The sequence below is a fragment of the Dictyostelium discoideum genome (assembly GCF_000004695.1).
Source record: "Dictyostelium discoideum AX4 chromosome 2 chromosome, whole genome shotgun sequence".
In the NCBI taxonomy this organism is placed as follows: Eukaryota; Evosea; class Eumycetozoa; order Dictyosteliales; family Dictyosteliaceae; genus Dictyostelium; species Dictyostelium discoideum.
The window spans coordinates 3,373,384-3,391,211 of NC_007088.5; the positions used below are offsets into that span (position 1 = coordinate 3,373,384).

Here is a 17,828-nt window from a genome sequence, read left to right on the forward strand (position 1 = left end):
TCTGCCAGCATAATAAACACCGTATTAGACAACAACAAGCTGGACGCAGCACTTCTAACTGAAACAAATATAAAAACAAATAAAATTTACTCAATAAATCAACAATATAAAAACAAAATAACACACCACGCACCAATTGATAAAACAGGACAAGGGGTGTCACAAATCATCATCAACACCCAAATAAAAACAACAACAAAAACAATAAACGAAAGAATTATATCTTCCGAATGGATGATTGCAAAAACACAGATCAAATGCACAACCATTTATGCCCCAGCAAAGTCAAACGAAAGACATGAATGGTATAAGGAAAATCTCACAGAAGAAATACTACACAGCGATATTATAACTGGAGACTTCAATGTAGACTGTTCAGTGGATAATAACCTTAACAAATATATTAAAACAATCTTCGACGAATTCGAATTTACAGAAATTAAGAATGGAATCACATTTCCAAGAAACAAATCAACCATCGATAGGGTCTTTGTCTCAAAGAAGATACTCCATCTAAACCCAATAGTTACTACTAAGGAAATCAAATTAAAATCTGATCACAACATGGTAATCATTGAATTAAAAATACCAGAATACGAGCAACAAAAGAAAGGAGAAAGACTATGGAGACAAAACCTAGAAACTCTCAAAATGAATTCAACCAGCCTCAAAATTAATAAAACAATTAAATACTACAATAAAAAATTCGAAGAGAACACCAGCAAATGGTACAAATTAAACATTTGCGAACAATGGTTGAAACTAAAAGATGAAATAAAGAAACTGTCAATTAATATAGAAATTAGAGAAAGCAATAAAACCAAAAACAAACTAAAAGAACTCGCAGAAAAACTCGAAACAGCCAAAGATTCAAGAGCAATCTTCCTTAAAGAAGAGATCAACAATATTCTAAAGGAACAAGTAAGAATAAAACAAGCAAACCAAACCAACACCCACATCAACAACAAAGAAACACCATCAAAATACTTAACCAGAAGGTTAAAAGTCCAAAGAAAGACAAATGAAATCCCTCAAATTCTAGATCCAAGCAACAATTGTTTGGTAACAAAACACGAGGATATCCTCGAAGTAGCAAGAAGATATTACGAGAACCTGTACCAGAAGAGAGAATGCAACGAAGACACTCACCACGAACTCCTAAAAACATTCAATAAAAGGATTGATCAAAAGATATTGGACGAAATTAATCAACCAATAGAAGGATATGAAATCAGACTAGGCATTGAAAAAATACAAGAAGGAAAAGCACCTGGTAAAGATGGACTCCTTCCAACATTTTACAAAAACCACATTAATGAAATTCTACCAATAATATCAAAACTATACAATCACTTCTGGAACACAACAATCCCAAAGGACTTCAAACAAGGGATATTGATTACTATATATAAAAACAAAGGAGACCCAAACAACCTGGATAATTATAGACCAATAACACTTCTAAATGTCGATTACAAAATCTATTCGAAAATAATCAACAATAGGATCCTGAAGTTCTTAAACAAAATAATCTCACCATTCCAAACTGGATTCGTACCAAGAAGACTACTGCACGATAACATCATCACCTTAAACTCAACAATAGAAATAATAAAACGAGAGATTAACACAAAAGAGGATATGGAACCAATCATAACATTTTATGATTTTGAAAAAGCATTCGATTCAATCTCACATAACGCCATTCTACGTACTCTTGCACATCTAAAACTACCACTCAAAATGGTCCTCACAATAATGAACTTACTCAATGAATCAGAAACATCAGTGTACATCAATAACTCATTATCTAAAAGCTTTACATCAAAAAGAGGAACCAAACAAGGTGATCCTATCTCTCCCACTATCTTCGCATTAGTGGTTGAATGCATGGCAACTACTATAATAAATGACCGCTGCATCAATGGTGTAACCAAAGAAACCATTAAAATACTACAGTTCGCCGATGATACAGCAACAATAGCATACAACTTTATGGACCATTTCCTCATGAATGAATGGATCAAGAAGTTTTGCCAAGCAACCAGCGCAAAAATAAACCAAACCAAATGCTCGTGTATCACTTTCAAATGGAACACCAGAACGCTATACACCGTCATAAAATCAAACGAAAGGTACCTCGGCTTTGACTTCAACAATAAGGGTATCAAATCCAAAATCAATACAATCTCAGACAACATCAGAGCTAAACTAGTAACATGGAACTCAACTTCATCAACCTATATGGGCAGACTCATAATGGCAAAAACATATGCACTATCTCAGTTAACGTTCCACACTTACATCAACACCACACCACAACACAATAGTATTGAAAATAACATCGTAAAATTCGTTTTCAACACAAAATCTAAAAACTCTCTTTCACTACAAAGAAGACAAAACAACTATATCAATGGTGGCCTAAACTTATGGAACCTGAAGACAAGAGAACTAGCACAGAAAGCATGGTTATTCGAAAGATACCTCCACCAAAGAGTAAGTAACACTCCTAGTTCATATATAAAACTGTGGGAAGAGGAACTCAAAAACAACAACAACAACAAAACAACAACAAAACAAAATCAACTACAACTACACTGGCAATGCAAGCAAGCATGGACCCAATTAAAAACTCCACAAAATAAACAAACACACTACGAACACCTCCCAAAATTAAAAAAAATATACGAAGATATGATGACAACTCAATCTCCTGAACACAACAAATTCATACCAACTCCTGGCCAAAAAGAAATAATGACCAAAATTAATAGCAAACACCTTCCATTTAAAGAAATCAAAAAAATAATAAACATGAAAGGTAGAGATCTATTATGGAGATACACACTGAAAGCACTACCAAAAATATACAACATGCCATGCCAACAGTGTGGGGAAGATGAGACCTCAGAACATATATTCTTCAACTGCAAAGCCCACATCAAAAACACACAAGAAATCTTCAACTACACCCTAACTAAGTGTGGACACACCACTCACACCTGGAATGTGAAGATTTTAAACCATCTACAAATTGCACTAGTAGCCAATTTAATAGCTATTATATTCGATAAAATCTGGCACAAAAGAAATAAACTCATTCACGATGAAAAAGAAATAATAATTCACAGACAACAAGTCATACGTGAACTAATTAAAACACAAAGAGCTGCATGGGACAGGACACAAGCGGTTATAAACAAAACATTAAGAATCAAATCAAAGCAACGGCCAGAAGAACAAAATAAATTAGACTCACTAATCTCGCTAAAGCTATTACAATTTAGCAGACAATGGAACTCACCTCTTCACGCAATAGAACTTCCTAAACATCTCAAAAAATACAATAATTCACTCAGTACTTTCTATAAATAAATAAAAAAAAAAAAAAAAAAAAAAAAAAAAAAAAAAAAAAAAAAAAAAAAAAAACCTGGGAACCCAAGTTAATCAGAAAATTTCCAGATTTTTAACTTTTTAAAGAAAAATATAAAAAATAGAAAGAAAATAAAATGAAAATCACAAACAACACCACAAATATTAAGCAACACAAATGCCTACAAAAAATAAGCGAAATTGTGGATAAAACTCAATTAAAAAAAAAACAATTCAAATACGTCATAAACATCAATCACGAACCAGACGATAAAATAAAAAAAGATTTAGAAAAAAGTTGGAACAAAAAAGATGTTTTAATCAAAAGTAATAATACAATTCAAAATTCGAAACAAAAAAAAAAAAAAAAAAAAGTAAACTAACCCCTCTTTTAGAGACCCTGTAAAAAAAAAAAAAAAAAATAAAATAAAATGAGATCTAGCATCTCAAGGAGAAGCAAATAATAATTGCGTTATCCAATTCAAAAAAAAAATTTATAAATATATAATTAATAATTATATAATTGAATAATACTTTGTTATCTTTATTTAATATTAGTTTATATTTATAATATTCAATATTGTTTATAAAATTATTCTTTAGTATTTATATTATTTATAATGAGTTGACAGTATTATTATTATTATTATTATATTATTTAAATGTGTGTCAACTATAATTAGTAATGTAATATGCATATTTAATATCTATTAATTTTATAGAGTAACTTTATTACAAAGTTATTATTTTTAACAAGTTAAAGCAATTTTTTCTTTTTTTTTTAGAAATTATTTAATTTTTTTTTTATAAATTTTATTTTTTTATTTGCTTTCGATGAAATTTTTATTTTAATAGCAAATAATTTGAGAACTGATACATTTTTATTTTTGTTGTACTTTAAAAAAATAAAAAGAAAACAATTATATTTCTAAATTAATTTTTACAATTTAATAAATAATTTTTTTTTTTTATTTTTAATATTTTAACTTGGATCTTTTAAAGAAGAATTAATTAGATCACTTTTGCTATTACTAAAACTTGTTGAAGATTTATTTGAATTTTCAATTTCAATTGAAATTTCCAAAGTATTAAAATTTGAATTTGTATTACCACTATATCCTAAATCAAATGTTGAACTCTTTTTACCTTTAGAATTACTATTTGAATTTTCCATTTCACTAGAACTATCATTATGAGTTTTAATTGATTTAAATAATACATAAACTTTCCATTTACCATCTGATAATACTAACATTACAACTAACTAATAATAATAATATAAAAAAATAATTTTATTAATAATTAATAATATTTTTTTATAATTGGTGTAATTAATTTTATTTTTTAAAATATTAAAAATATTTACCAATTGAAAAAATTCTATTACACCAACAATAAATAATTTTAAATATTGTCTTGGTGTTTCATAAGTGTCTGTATAATACATATTGAAAATAAGTTCTTGTATGATAATTGTTACTGCTACAAAAATAACTGTTGATAATAAAATCTTGGTTTTTAAAATCATAATATCAAAATGACTAAATGGTGTTGACTTTTTATGTTTTTTTAAATGTCTTAATAAATAATAACCATTAAACTTTTTAAAAAAAAAATATTAAATAATTAAAATTAATACCATTAAAAAAATAATAATAATAACTAAAATAATAATAATAATAATAAAATTAATTACCGAAACTATTGATGCATAAATTAAAAGTAAAATTAAAAATCCAACAGACTCTGCTGTTTCAATATTTTTACGCAAGGTTATACTTGAAACTGTAAATTGATAAATTATAATAACAAGGGCAAAAATAAATGTTGAATAATTAATTGGTTTTGCTCGATTTAGTCTAACTTCTTCTGAAATAAAAAATTTATACATAATAAGTAACCCTTTTTTTAAAAAATAAAAATAAAAATAAAAAATTAATAATTATATTAAAACATAAAGAAAAAAATTAAAAACTATATGATTCTACTTACAATAATGTTGAATAAAAACCCAAGCAAGGAAAATTGCTGCAGTACCTAATGAAAAGAAAAAAAAATTTGGTGTTCCAATACCTAAAAATAATTTGTTTAGAATTATTATTGATTGAATTTTTAAAATAAAAAAATAAAAATAAAAATAAAAAATTTACCTAATTGGTGGTTATCATAGAAAAATGCTGTTTGAATTGTTCTTAAAATACAAAATAAAGATTGAAAAAAAAATACAAAAAATCTTGTTGTAGTTTTTGATTGTTTTTTAATCATTTTAAGAATTTCTAAAAATGCTTGATAAAAACATATAATAAAAAAATATGTATATGCTATTAATCTTAAACCCATAAATGAATATGTTAATTTATCAAATGAATCTGAACCTGTAAAATATTCTGTTGATTCCATTTTTAGAAATTATTTTTTTTTTTTTTTAAACAATTTTTTTTTTTTTTTTTTTTTATTTTTTTTTTTTTTAATTATTTTTGTACAAGATAATTTCTATTTTTATTTTATATGATTGATTAAAAAAAAAAAGAAAAAAAAAAAAGAAAAATAAAAAAAAAAAAATTATTAAAATAAAAAATCAAATTTTAAAAATAATAAACAAAATAAAAAAAATTGTGCACATGGTTAAACCGTTTTGAGTGTAAAAAATAAAAAAATAAAAAAAAATTAATTTTAAATAAAAGAAAATAAAATATAGGTTGATTGATGAGATTGCAACGAATAGTTTCACGGCACAATCAAAAAACAAAGTGTTTTAAATAAAAACCACAAAATTTTCAATCATCAAAAAAATATCTTTTTTTTTTATTTTATTTTAGTCATATGAAAATTATAGGCTTTATCAAAAATAAAAATAATATTTTTAAAATAAAAAAAAAAAAAGATATTTTTTTATTTTTTTTCATTTTTTTTTATTTTTTTCATTTTTTAAAAAAAATAAATTTTAGACAAAAAAAAAAAAAAATAAAAAAAAAAAAAAATTATAAAATTTTTTCAAAAACAATTTAATTAAAAAAAAAAAAAAAAAAAATTTCAAATGGCTAATAATAATAATAATAATAATAATAATGAAAATAAAAATGAATATTTATTTTGGAAAGTTTTTAAAAATAAATATTTAATTAAGAATATATTTTATCAAATGACTATTGAGAATAATGAGTTTAATTATTTAAAAATTGATAGAAAAAAGTGTAATGTAAATTCAAGAATAAAGATTAACAGAATTACTCATTTAGAATGGTTAACAAGGAACGGATACAATGGGTATTATAAAGGGGATGATTTATTAAATGATAAAATTAAATCAAAAAGAAGGTTAAGAGTTGATAGGGATGCAATAATTATATTCTTGGAGAAATCAAAAGGTGATAGAAGAACCATATCAAAGTTATTCAATTATGAAATCAATAAAGAAGATTTCAAAATGTTAGATTTAATAAAACAATCAATTCGTGCAAATAACTTTACAGCTGTTAAATTCTTTTCAGGTGGTGATAATGAAGAAAATGATGGTTATCAATTACAAATTTATCCTTCAACTTTAAAATGTGCATTACTTTCAAAAGATTTAGAAATTATAAAATATATTTTTAATAATTTAATATTATATAATATTGAAAATAATTTTAAAGGTATTGGATTAAATGGTTTATTAAAAATTATTACAACAACAACCACAACAACCACCACCACAACAACAACAACAACAACAGCAACAACAATTAAACAAAATAAAGATAATGAAATAATTGAATTTTTAATTGAAAAATTTCAATCAATTGATAGTGACCAATTAAAAGAAACAATAGATTTAAATTATTTAATTATGGAAATTAAAAATTATGAATTAATAGATAAGATATTAGATTTAGTACCTTCAAAAATTAAAATAATAGATAAAAATAATAATAATAATAGTAATAATAATAATAAAAAAATAAAAAATAAAATTAATAATGGTTATATTAATATCGATAGTGATATTGATAATGATAATAATAATAATAATAATAATAATAATAATAATAATAATAATAATAATAATAATAATAAAAATAAAAATAGTAATAGTTATATCGATAATAATAATGATGATGATGATGATGATGATGATGATGATGATGATGATGATGATGATGATGATGATGATGATGATGATGATGATGATGATAATGAAAATAATGATGAAAATAATGATAATAGTTTAATTAAGAATTTCCCAATTGAATCATTAAATGGATTTAATTCAATGGAATTACTATCAATTTTAAAATTAGTATTTAAAATTAAAAAAAAAGAAATTCAAATTAAAGATATTAATCAATTTTATAAATTAGAGAATTCAAGTGATCAAATTAAATTTATAAAATCAACCATTATTAAAGAATTAAAAAAAATAAATTTAATAGTTGAATATTTCATAGAATATGATGAAATTTTAGATGATATTGAATATCAAGCTATCAATCCTAATGCTAATGGTAATAGTAATGATAGTGGTAGTAATGATAGTAATGATAGTGGTAGTGGTATTGATAATAATTTTAATAACAAATTAGAAAATTCATTATTAGATGAAATTTTTTCAAATTTTAGTTTAAATGGTTTAAATTATTTAATAAAAAGAAATTGTTTAAAAAATAATAATAATAATAATAATAATAATAATAATAATAATAATAATAATAATAATAATAATAATAATAATAATAATAATAATAATAATAATAATAATAATAATAATATTAAAAAAGATTATGAATTTCATAATGATAAAACAAATTTTAAAAAAGATCAAGAAAAAATAAATTCAATATTTAAAAGGTTTAATTCATTTATTAATCTTTATAATCAACAAACAGTATTATCATATCCAATTGAAAAAGTTTTATTAAAATATTCAGAATTTGGTTATTCTTCAATCATTATACCATTAATTAGTAATAATAATAATAATAATAATAATAATAATAATAATAATAATAATAATAATAATAATAATAATAATAATAATAATAATAATAATAATAATAATAATAATAATAATAATAATAATAATAATAATAATAATAATAATAATAATAATAATAATAATAATAATGAAAATAATAATAATAATAATCCTTTAGATTTAGATTTAAAATTATTACAAATGATAATTAAAAATTCAAAAAGATTTGAAATTGATTTTGAAAAAAGAATATTAGAAGATTCATTATTAAAAATAAAGAAATCATTAATAAGTAATCATAGTGAACTTGAAAAAAATATTGAAAAAATTTATAGTTTAATTTTAGATTCAATTTTAAATTTAAATTTAGATTCATTAAAATCAATTTATAATTTTATTTTAAAACAGGGTTTTGAACAATCAACATTATTAATTCAATTACCAAAATTAAAATTTCAAAATCTTTTTCATTATCAAGATGAATTAATTTTTAAAAGAGTAGATGAAAATAATCATCAACAAGATTTTAAAATTATTAAAGATATTTTCAATTTTTTTAATAATATGAAATATATATCAAAACATTTTTTTAATAATATTATTAAATGTTTAACATCATCAAAAGAATTTTCATTAAAAGAAAAGGAAAAATTAATTAAAAGAATCAATTTTACAAGATATCCAAAATCATCATTAAAAATAGTATTTTTAAATTTAATTCAAAAGAATTTTAATATTTCAAAATTAATTTTATCAAGAATAATAGATAACAATAACAACAACAATGGTGATGATGGTGATGATGGAGTTGTTGATATTTTCAATGGATTTAAAAAAAGTTATAATGAAATTATAAAAATTAAATTTGAACAAGAATTAGGTAGAGATAAACCATATATTATTATAAAAAAGAATTTAAAGAGTGAATATTTAGATAAACCAATTCAAGAAGAAGAACTTAGTGATGAACATTATGAAATGGATTCAATGGTAAATCAATTATATGAATATGATGAAATTTATTATTTCATTGATAAATTATTATCGAGTAGTGGTGGTGGTGGTGTACTGATTAATCATAAAGATTGTTTTCAATTCATATTTGAACATTTATTTAATTTAATATTACAATCAAAACAATGTACATTGGAGCTAGTGAATGAATTAATTGAAAAGTATAAAGAGTATCAAATCAAAGTACCACATGGTTTTTATCAAATTTTCAATTACCTTTATTTGAAATCACCATCATTGGCTCATTTCACTATGGAAACTTGGGACTTGTTTCAGTATGGCTATTTCCGTGTCAATCGATATTTAAATGATAGTCACTTCACATTTGACTACATTTACAATTGTAAAGATTGTTTTGAAATCTTTACTAAACTATCAGACAGTTTCATTGAAACCATTAGAGCCACACTTTATTTTGAAAATCCAGCAGAACAAAAACAAAGTGATTATGAAACTTTGAATGAGAATTGCATATTTCTAATGGATCTCAATCTATTAGATTATTTCTTTCGTTTTATGACTCACACAAAATCAATACCATTCTTAAATGCAGATTCATTATATTTCATAGTTATGAAATTCGATAATATCGATAGAATCGAAGAGATCATTCAATTTTTATTATTGGAAAGATGTGAAGTTACAGTTTTAAAATTATTAGAAGTTGCAATTGAATCTGGTAGAATTGAAACTGTCAATTATCTATTATCAAATTATTTACAAGAATTAACTAATCAAGGACCTTTAAAAACCTATTATACAATATTTCAATTCAATAATTTATCAATTTTAAATATTTTCTTATCAAATGAAATTTATAAATCATTATTAGCATTATATGAAATTAATAGTGAAATTCAATATTCTGATAGTGAATCTTTTAAATTCATTAATGGTACTTATGAAAAAGATTTTTATAATAAATCTTTTAAATATGGTTATTTATCAATTTGTAAATTATTAGAGGAACATTATGGTTCAAATAATAATAATAATCAAGATAATAATAGTGAAAATAGTAGTAGTAATGGTGGTAATAATATTGTTAAATTAAAATTAAAATTAAAAACTATTGAAAAAGCAATTCAAAATGATCATATAGAAATTATTAAATATTATTATTTAAATTATCCACAATATAAATATTTAATTAAATATTCTTTAAGGAAATTAAAACCTTTAGATTTTAATTATTTTAAATGGTTAAAATAAATAATAAATAATAAATAATAAATAATAAATAATAATAAATAATAAACAATAATAATAATAAAATTAATAATAATAACAATAATAAAATTAATAAAATTAATAAAATAAATATAAATTATTTGTTTTTAATTATTTCTTTTATTTTTTTTTTTTTTTTTAAATAATTGTAATATTTTTTAATTTTTAATAACAGAACCTTTTAACTGGGATCAAGGTACAGAATATATTTTTAAATGAATCAGCAATTGTTACACGATGATATTTTTGATGTGCAATGTAAATATTTTGTAAATGAATATCATCATGGTATTCTGATCCTAAGTTATTTAAAATTGGTGATTTTGATGTTGATTTATATTTTTTTGATTGTTGTTGTTGTTCAGTTTCTTGTTGTTGTAGTTGTTCGTTCTCATCAATACAACGATTTTCACCATTTTGTAAAATTGTAGAAGTAGTTGTTGTTGGGGTGGTTGGTTGATAATTTTCAATATTATGAATAAAATTATAATTCTTTAATAAAACTTTGTGTTGTTGTTTTAACTGTTCACTTGTTATACTATCTGTACTTTCATCATTATTGTTACTACTACCACCACCACTTGTTGAACTACTACGAACTATTGTTGGAAAATGAAAATTAACTTGTTGTTGATTATTTGGATTATTATTTGAATTTAATACATTTGGACTATAAAGTGATGAATGACAAACAAAAGAACTAAACTTTTCATCTTGATTTTTTAATTTACATGATGAAAATATTGATGCTGAATCACTATTAAAATATTGATCAAAATCACTTTCAAATAATTTTTCATTCAAATCTTTTCCTTTATTTTTGATATTAATATTGTTATTATCATTATTATCATTTTTATTATTATTTTTATTTTTATTATTATTACTTTGAATTGAATTTACATTATAATGTTGATGAAAGTTAAGTTGTGCTGCTGAAGAGCTACCTCCCGTTGAAGATATATAAATTGATGGTGAAGAAGAAGATGGATAAAAACTATAATAAGAAACTGATGGCGAATTTAGAAATCCTGGATTATAACCAGCAGTGGTTGTATCTCCATTAATACCAACTAGTGGATTATAATTCATAAACATGCCACCTCCACTAACCTCATTTGAAAATGATATTATACCACCATTAAAATTATTAAATAATAATGAATTTACTGTTGCACCACCTGTTCCACTACCACCACTACCACTACCAACACCATTATTATTGTTATTATTATTTATATGGTTATTTAAAATTGTGTCGACACCATAATAAATTTTTGAATTTTGTTGTGGTAGAGTTGAAGGTAACATTAACATACTTAGTGTACCCATAAAAATTAATAATGCAAAATAACTTGAACGAGAGAATTCAGTATTTGAATAGATTGGTGGTAAATTCTTTAAAACTCCTTTTCTTTGTAATTTCATTACACAATAATGTAAATGATGTGGTGATAAATTATAAACTCTATGACAGATTGAACAATACCATTTATTGCATTTACCAATCCATTCACAAAGACATTTAACATGTACATGTCTTTGAGTACCTTTACAATCACATGGTCTAACTAATCTATTACCAATATTCTTACGTTGTCTCTTTGATTGTGAAATTGGTGTTAATTCTACATATCCGCCATTACTATTTCGATTTAATTTCTCTTTAAATTCTAATTCTTCTATTTCTATATCTTTTGATTTTATTGAATTTTCATTTAAATTAAATTCTTTTTTATCATAAATTGGATCTTCAACTTCAATTTCTTCTAAACAAAATCTACATTCAATTAACATTTTTTTTTTTTTTTTTTTTTTTTTTTTTTTCTAATATTATTTTTATTATTTTATTTTATTTTATTTTATTATTATTATTATTATTATTATTATTATTATTATTATTATTATTATTATTATTATTATTATTATTATTATTATTATTATTATTATTATTATTATTATTATTATTATTATTATTATTATTATTATTATTATTATTATTATTATTATTATTATTTAATTTAATTTTTAATAAGGTTTTAATAACGAGGAAGGATTTCCAATAAATAATAAAAAAAATTAAATGTGAAAAATATGGAAATCCTTAAAAAAAAAAAAATTGTTTAATGTGTTTTTTATTTTTTTTTTTAATTTTTTTTTACTAAATTATTTTAAAAAGGTAAATTATTGTTAGAAAAATTTAAAGTGAATATTTTTTAAAGTGAAATATAATAATAATAAAAAAAATAAAAATAAAATAAAATAAAAATATGTGTTTATTACTATTGGAATAGTTAAAAAAATGAAATAAAAATAAAAAATTAAAAAAAAAAAAATAAAAATAAAAAAAATAAAAAGAGTAGAAAGTTATAAAAATCAATGTTTGAATTTGGGGTGTATTGAGAAATTTTTTAAAAAATCTAATTATTTTCGTTTTTGGGGGTGGGTTTATTTGGTGTGTTTATGAAATGAAAGTTAATTAAACCACAAACACTATACCAGTATTAAAAAATAATTATTATGGTAAATGTGGGGTTCCTAAGATCGAATGTTTGTTTAAATATGAGAAATTCCAAATTTACCAAATAAATAAATTACCGCACATAACAATATTAACAATAATCATAATTAACCACCTGGTATTAAAAAAAATAAAAAATTAAAAAATTAAAAAAATTAAAAAATAAAAAAAAATTTAAAAAAATAATGCATATTAATTACCTATAGAGCTAAATGGGTGTTAAATTTAAATAAAAATTAATAGATAACAGTTGAAAAATATTTATCTCTTTTTTTTTCTTTTTTTTAATTTTTTTTTTTTGAATTAATTTTTTGTTTAATAAAAAAAAAAAAAAAAAACAAAATAAAAAAAAAAAATTGGTGGTTTCTTCCTTTTAAAAAATTGTAACCTATATAATTTAATTTAATTAATTTTTTTTTTTTTTTTTTTGAAAGAAGTAAATTATTCATAAGAACGAGAAACCAATCGTTTTTAAATTTTTATTTTAATAATATTTATTTTTTTTATTTTTTTTATTTTTTTTTTTTTTTATTTTTTTTATTATTTTTTTTATTTTTTTATTATTTTTATCAAATAATGTGATATATACTAAAATAATTATTTTGTTTTTATTATTGTTTTTTTTTTAAAAATACATCTTTATTTATTTTTTTATTTATTTTTTATTTATTTATGTTATTTATTTAGTTTTAAATAATTTAATATTATTATTATTATTATTATTATTATTATTATTATTATTATTATTATTATTATTACTATTATTATTATTATTATTATTATTATTATTATTATTGTTTTAATAATTTAATATTATTAATATTTAAATTAGTAAAAATTGTATAATCAAAAGGATCACTATAAAAGATTTCAAGCACAATTGAATTAGGTATTGATGAAGATGAAAATAATTTTTGATTAAAATTTGGGGATAAATATAATTTTTGAATACTTGTTGGAATGATACCAGATTCAAGTGGGTGGTTAAAACCATCTTTTAAATAAACATTCTTAATATTTGATAATGATCCAATTGATAATGGTTTACTTATATTATGAATGATAATGGTTGTGACAGTGTTTGGAAAATAGTTTTGAGGTATCTCTTGATTGAAACCATCCAATAAAATGACATTTTTAATATTTGAAGGTATTGAAAATGTTTTAATATCAATTGTATTTGGTCCAAATGCTATTGATGTAATTTCATAAATATCAACATAATTACCAATTGTATAATATGTTTGTCCATTACCTAAAATTATTAAAAAAAAATAGTAAAAAAAATAAAAAAATAAAAAAAATTTTAATTTATTAAAATTATTATTTATAAATTATAAAATATATATTAATAAAAAATAAAGCTCTCATACTATCAAATGAATTTGAAACAGGTATTAAATTATTCATATGCATCTTTATTTAAAAATTTTGATAAATTATTTTTGTACGTTTAATTTTTTTGTATGTTTAATTTGTTTTTTTTTTTTAACAAATTAAATTTAAAACAAAAAAAAAAAAAAAAAATTAAAAAAAAATAAAATTTAATTATGAAAAAAAAAAAAAGAAAAACCCATTTTGATTTTTTTTTTTATTAAATTTTTGTTTTTGTGACATTTTATTTTTTTTTTTTTGGTATTCAAATTTATTTTATTTTATTTCATTTTATTTTATTTTATTTTATTTTTTTTTTTTTTTTTTTTTGATTCAATTGGATTATTTTTTTCTGATTTTATTTTATTTTTTTTTTTTTTTGATTTATTTGGTATTCAAAATTATTTTATTTCAGATTTTATTTTATTTTTTTTTTTTATTTTTTTTTTTATTTTAAGAATTAGTTAAAAATTAGTTTGGAATTGTTTAGTTTATATTATTGGCTCTGTGCCAAAAAAATAAAAAAAATGATTTGTTTTTTTATTTTTTAAATTTTTTTTTTTTTTCCAATTTTTTTTTTTTTTTTTTTTTTTTTTTATTTTTTTTTTTTTTTTTTTTTTTTTTTTTCGTTTTATTGGAGTGATAATAATAAATTTCATTTTTGTGCAACCAGAAAAATGAATATTGATAAAGTTTTTAAATTAGCAAAAGGTTTTTTTGGTAGATCAAAGAATTGTAAAAGTTTAGCAAGAGAAAGAGTTGAAAAAGGTTTAGAATATAATTATGTTTCACGTAAATTAAAGAAAAGAGATTTCCGTAAAATGTGGATTGAACGTATAAATGCAGGTGCTCGTCAACATGAAATGACCTATAGTGATTTTCAAAGAGGTTTAATTGCTAGTGGTGTTGAAATTAATAGAAAGGTACTATTATTTTCAATTGGTGGTTTTTTTTTTTTTCACAAACAGAAAATTAATATTAATACTAATATTATATATTATTATTATTATTATTATTATTATTATTATTATTATTTTAAAATAATTTAGATTTTATCAGAATTAGCAGTTTCAGAACCATTTAGTTTCAAAGTATTAGTAGATCATAGTAAAAATACTGTATCAAATCTTCACCCAAAATCTTATATTCCATTGGATCAACCTAAAAATTAAATAAAATATATATACAGAAATAAATAAATAAATAAATAAATAAATAAAACATACGAAAACAATAAATTACTTTTTAAAATTGATTATTCAATTTACAATTTTTAAAATTGAATAACAGTGGTTATCAAAAATATGGTTTTTCTAAAAAAAGAATTAAAATTTTAAAATAGATTTGGTGTGTGTATATATATGAAAATATTTTTATTTTTGTTTGTTTTTAGGTTAAGTTTATGTTTTTTTTTGTTTTTTTTTTTTTTTTTTTATTTACAGTTTTTTTTTTAAAATTTTTTTTTTTTTTATATACATTTAAATTAACTTTAATGGTAGTTCTGTTTTTTTTTTTTTTTTTTTTTTAAAGGCTACCTGAACCTATTGCTTCTTTTCTTTCTCTCTCTTTTTTCCTGAATTTATTAGTAATAAAAATAATAATAATAACTATTAGTAAATAATAATAATAATAATTTTGAAAAAAAAAAAAAAAAAATTTAAAATAATCTACATACAAAAGTAAATCATCAGCAGAATTACGTTCAAATGAAGGAGCTTTCCATTCTGGGAAGAAAGTGGACTGGGATGTATTTGTTGCATTTGATTCAAATTTACTACCATGAACACCAATATTAATTGAAGCGGCTATATTTTCGTCTTTGAAACTTGGTGATTTGTTCAATGGAGTACCTTTAAGGTGACCTCTAAGTTTAGTTCTTTCTTCCAAACCTTGTTTCTTTAACATGTCATTTCCTAAAACATCACCCCACCAAGTTTTCCATTCAGCTTTCCATAATCCCCATGGGTCTTCTTTTGGAATTTCCATTTGTTTTGATTCCATTTTTTTTTTTTTTTTTTGTTTTTTTGGTTTTCTTTATTTATAATTTATTAATTTAATTTAATCTATTTATTTATTTAATTTAATTTATCTTTATTTTTATTTTTAATATTAGTAATTATTTTTAAAATAAAAAAAAAAAAAAAATAAAAAAAAAGAAAAGAAAACTTTTAAAAATTAAAAAAATAAATTTAAATAAAAAAGAAATTAAATTCTAAAAAAAAAAAAATTAAAATAAAAAAAAGAAAATTATACTAAAAAGGTAATGATAGAAAAAAAAAAAAAATAATATTTATTTAGAATTAGGGATTTTAAATGAATTTACCTTTCTTACTATCAAATCCTAATTCAAAAAATAATATTAATATTAGAAAAAAAAAAAAAATTAAATGAATATTAAAAATTAATAAAAAAAAAAAAAAAATTAAAAAATAAAAAAATAAATAATTAAAAAAAAAAAAAAAAAAATAAAATAAAATAAAAAATAAATTTAAATAAAAGTGTTTTTTTTTTTCTCAATCTCTACAATTATCATTCACTATCTTGAATTGGGCATTTTTATCATTTTCAAACATATCATAAGAAAAAAAAATTAATAAAAAAAAAAAAAAAAATAAAAAATAAAAAAAGTGTTTTAAAAATAGAAAAAAAAAAAAAAATAAATAATTCCATTGATAGGAACATTAATTTTGTTCAACAAACGCAAAAATTTTTTGAAAAAAAAAAAAAAATACACACAAATCTAAAAAAAGAAAATATGTTGTGTGAGATAATAAATTTACATTCACTTTTAACCAAGTGATTTATTGGTTATTAAAATTTTTTTTTTTTTTTTTTTTTTTTTTTTTCATTTTTTTTTTTTTTTTTTTTTTTGTGTGGGGTAAGGGGTCAGGGGAGTGTGGTTAATGGGGTCAAGGGGAGTACATTGTATATTTCTATATTTGATTAATCCTTTCAATAATTAAAGTGGGCTCTTAATTGAACATTGGCTATTTATTTGAGTGGTTTGCCAATTTCTTTTCCTCTCTGTAATTTTTAAATAAAAGTATTATGTTAATAATTTAATTCTAATAATTTGAAAAAAAAAAATAAAAAATAAAAAAAAAAATTTTGTGGGGATTTTTGGTGATTAAGGGGGTGAACAATGGAAAAAAAAAAAAGAGAGATTGAGAAGAAAAAGATAGAAAAAAAAAAAAAATATACCACATAAAATAAAATCAACATAAAAAATCAATTAAAAAATTTACACATAAAAAAAAAAAAAAAAACAACATACTAATTTAACATTCAAAGCCTTCTCTAATTTTGAAAGAACAGCTTGACTTGGGATGGCAGAACCACTTTCATATTCATTGATTACAC

The 17,828-nt window shown here is 20.5% G+C and overlaps 8 protein-coding genes across 8 annotated transcripts in view; 3 read left to right on the top strand and 5 right to left on the bottom strand.

Annotated features, from left to right (window-relative positions):
- Positions 1-234: 234 nt before the first annotated feature.
- Positions 235-3,378, top strand: DDB_G0273761 (hypothetical protein; the record flags this gene model as incomplete). Its single annotated transcript, XM_639405.1, has 1 exon — positions 235-3,378. The coding sequence occupies one exon, from the start codon at positions 235-237 to the stop codon at positions 3,376-3,378; it is 3,144 nt and encodes a 1,047-aa protein (XP_644497.1).
- A 979-nt stretch (positions 3,379-4,357) lies between these two features.
- On the bottom strand, positions 4,358-5,775 carry DDB_G0273763 (hypothetical protein; the record flags this gene model as incomplete). Its single annotated transcript, XM_639406.1, has 4 exons — positions 4,358-4,639; positions 4,742-4,975; positions 5,072-5,244; positions 5,526-5,775. The coding sequence occupies 4 exons, from the start codon at positions 5,773-5,775 to the stop codon at positions 4,358-4,360; spliced, it is 939 nt and encodes a 312-aa protein (XP_644498.1).
- A 637-nt stretch (positions 5,776-6,412) lies between these two features.
- On the top strand, positions 6,413-10,555 carry DDB_G0273765 (armadillo repeat-containing protein; the record flags this gene model as incomplete). Its single annotated transcript, XM_639407.1, has 1 exon — positions 6,413-10,555. One exon carries the CDS (start codon positions 6,413-6,415, stop codon positions 10,553-10,555), a length of 4,143 nt encoding a protein of 1,380 aa, XP_644499.1.
- Positions 10,556-10,738: 183 nt separating this feature from the next.
- DDB_G0273767 (hypothetical protein) lies at positions 10,739-12,370 on the bottom strand (the record flags this gene model as incomplete). The annotated part of the gene is made up of 1 exon (XM_639408.1): positions 10,739-12,370. One exon carries the CDS (start codon positions 12,368-12,370, stop codon positions 10,739-10,741), a length of 1,632 nt encoding a protein of 543 aa, XP_644500.1.
- A 1,515-nt stretch (positions 12,371-13,885) lies between these two features.
- Positions 13,886-14,510, bottom strand: DDB_G0273769 (hypothetical protein; the record flags this gene model as incomplete). Its single annotated transcript, XM_639409.1, has 2 exons — positions 13,886-14,349; positions 14,468-14,510. The coding sequence occupies 2 exons, from the start codon at positions 14,508-14,510 to the stop codon at positions 13,886-13,888; spliced, it is 507 nt and encodes a 168-aa protein (XP_644501.1).
- Positions 14,511-15,145: 635 nt separating this feature from the next.
- On the top strand, positions 15,146-15,640 carry DDB_G0273771 (hypothetical protein; the record flags this gene model as incomplete). Its single annotated transcript, XM_639410.1, has 2 exons — positions 15,146-15,391; positions 15,518-15,640. The coding sequence occupies 2 exons, from the start codon at positions 15,146-15,148 to the stop codon at positions 15,638-15,640; spliced, it is 369 nt and encodes a 122-aa protein (XP_644502.1).
- Positions 15,641-15,992: 352 nt separating this feature from the next.
- Positions 15,993-16,469, bottom strand: DDB_G0273773 (hypothetical protein; the record flags this gene model as incomplete). The annotated part of the gene is made up of 2 exons (XM_639411.1): positions 15,993-16,041; positions 16,144-16,469. 2 exons carry the CDS (start codon positions 16,467-16,469, stop codon positions 15,993-15,995), a joined length of 375 nt encoding a protein of 124 aa, XP_644503.1.
- A 990-nt stretch (positions 16,470-17,459) lies between these two features.
- cinD-2 (hypothetical protein) overlaps positions 17,460-17,828 on the bottom strand; it is a gene marked incomplete at both ends in the record, with an annotated part of 869 nt that continues 500 nt past the window's right edge. Inside the window, 2 exons of the mRNA XM_639412.2 lie at positions 17,460-17,492; positions 17,743-17,828. The exon at positions 17,743-17,828 is cut by the window's right edge and continues 19 nt beyond it. Of these exons, the coding sequence (XP_644504.2) occupies positions 17,460-17,492; positions 17,743-17,828 (119 nt within the window). The remainder of the gene's footprint in view (positions 17,493-17,742) is intronic.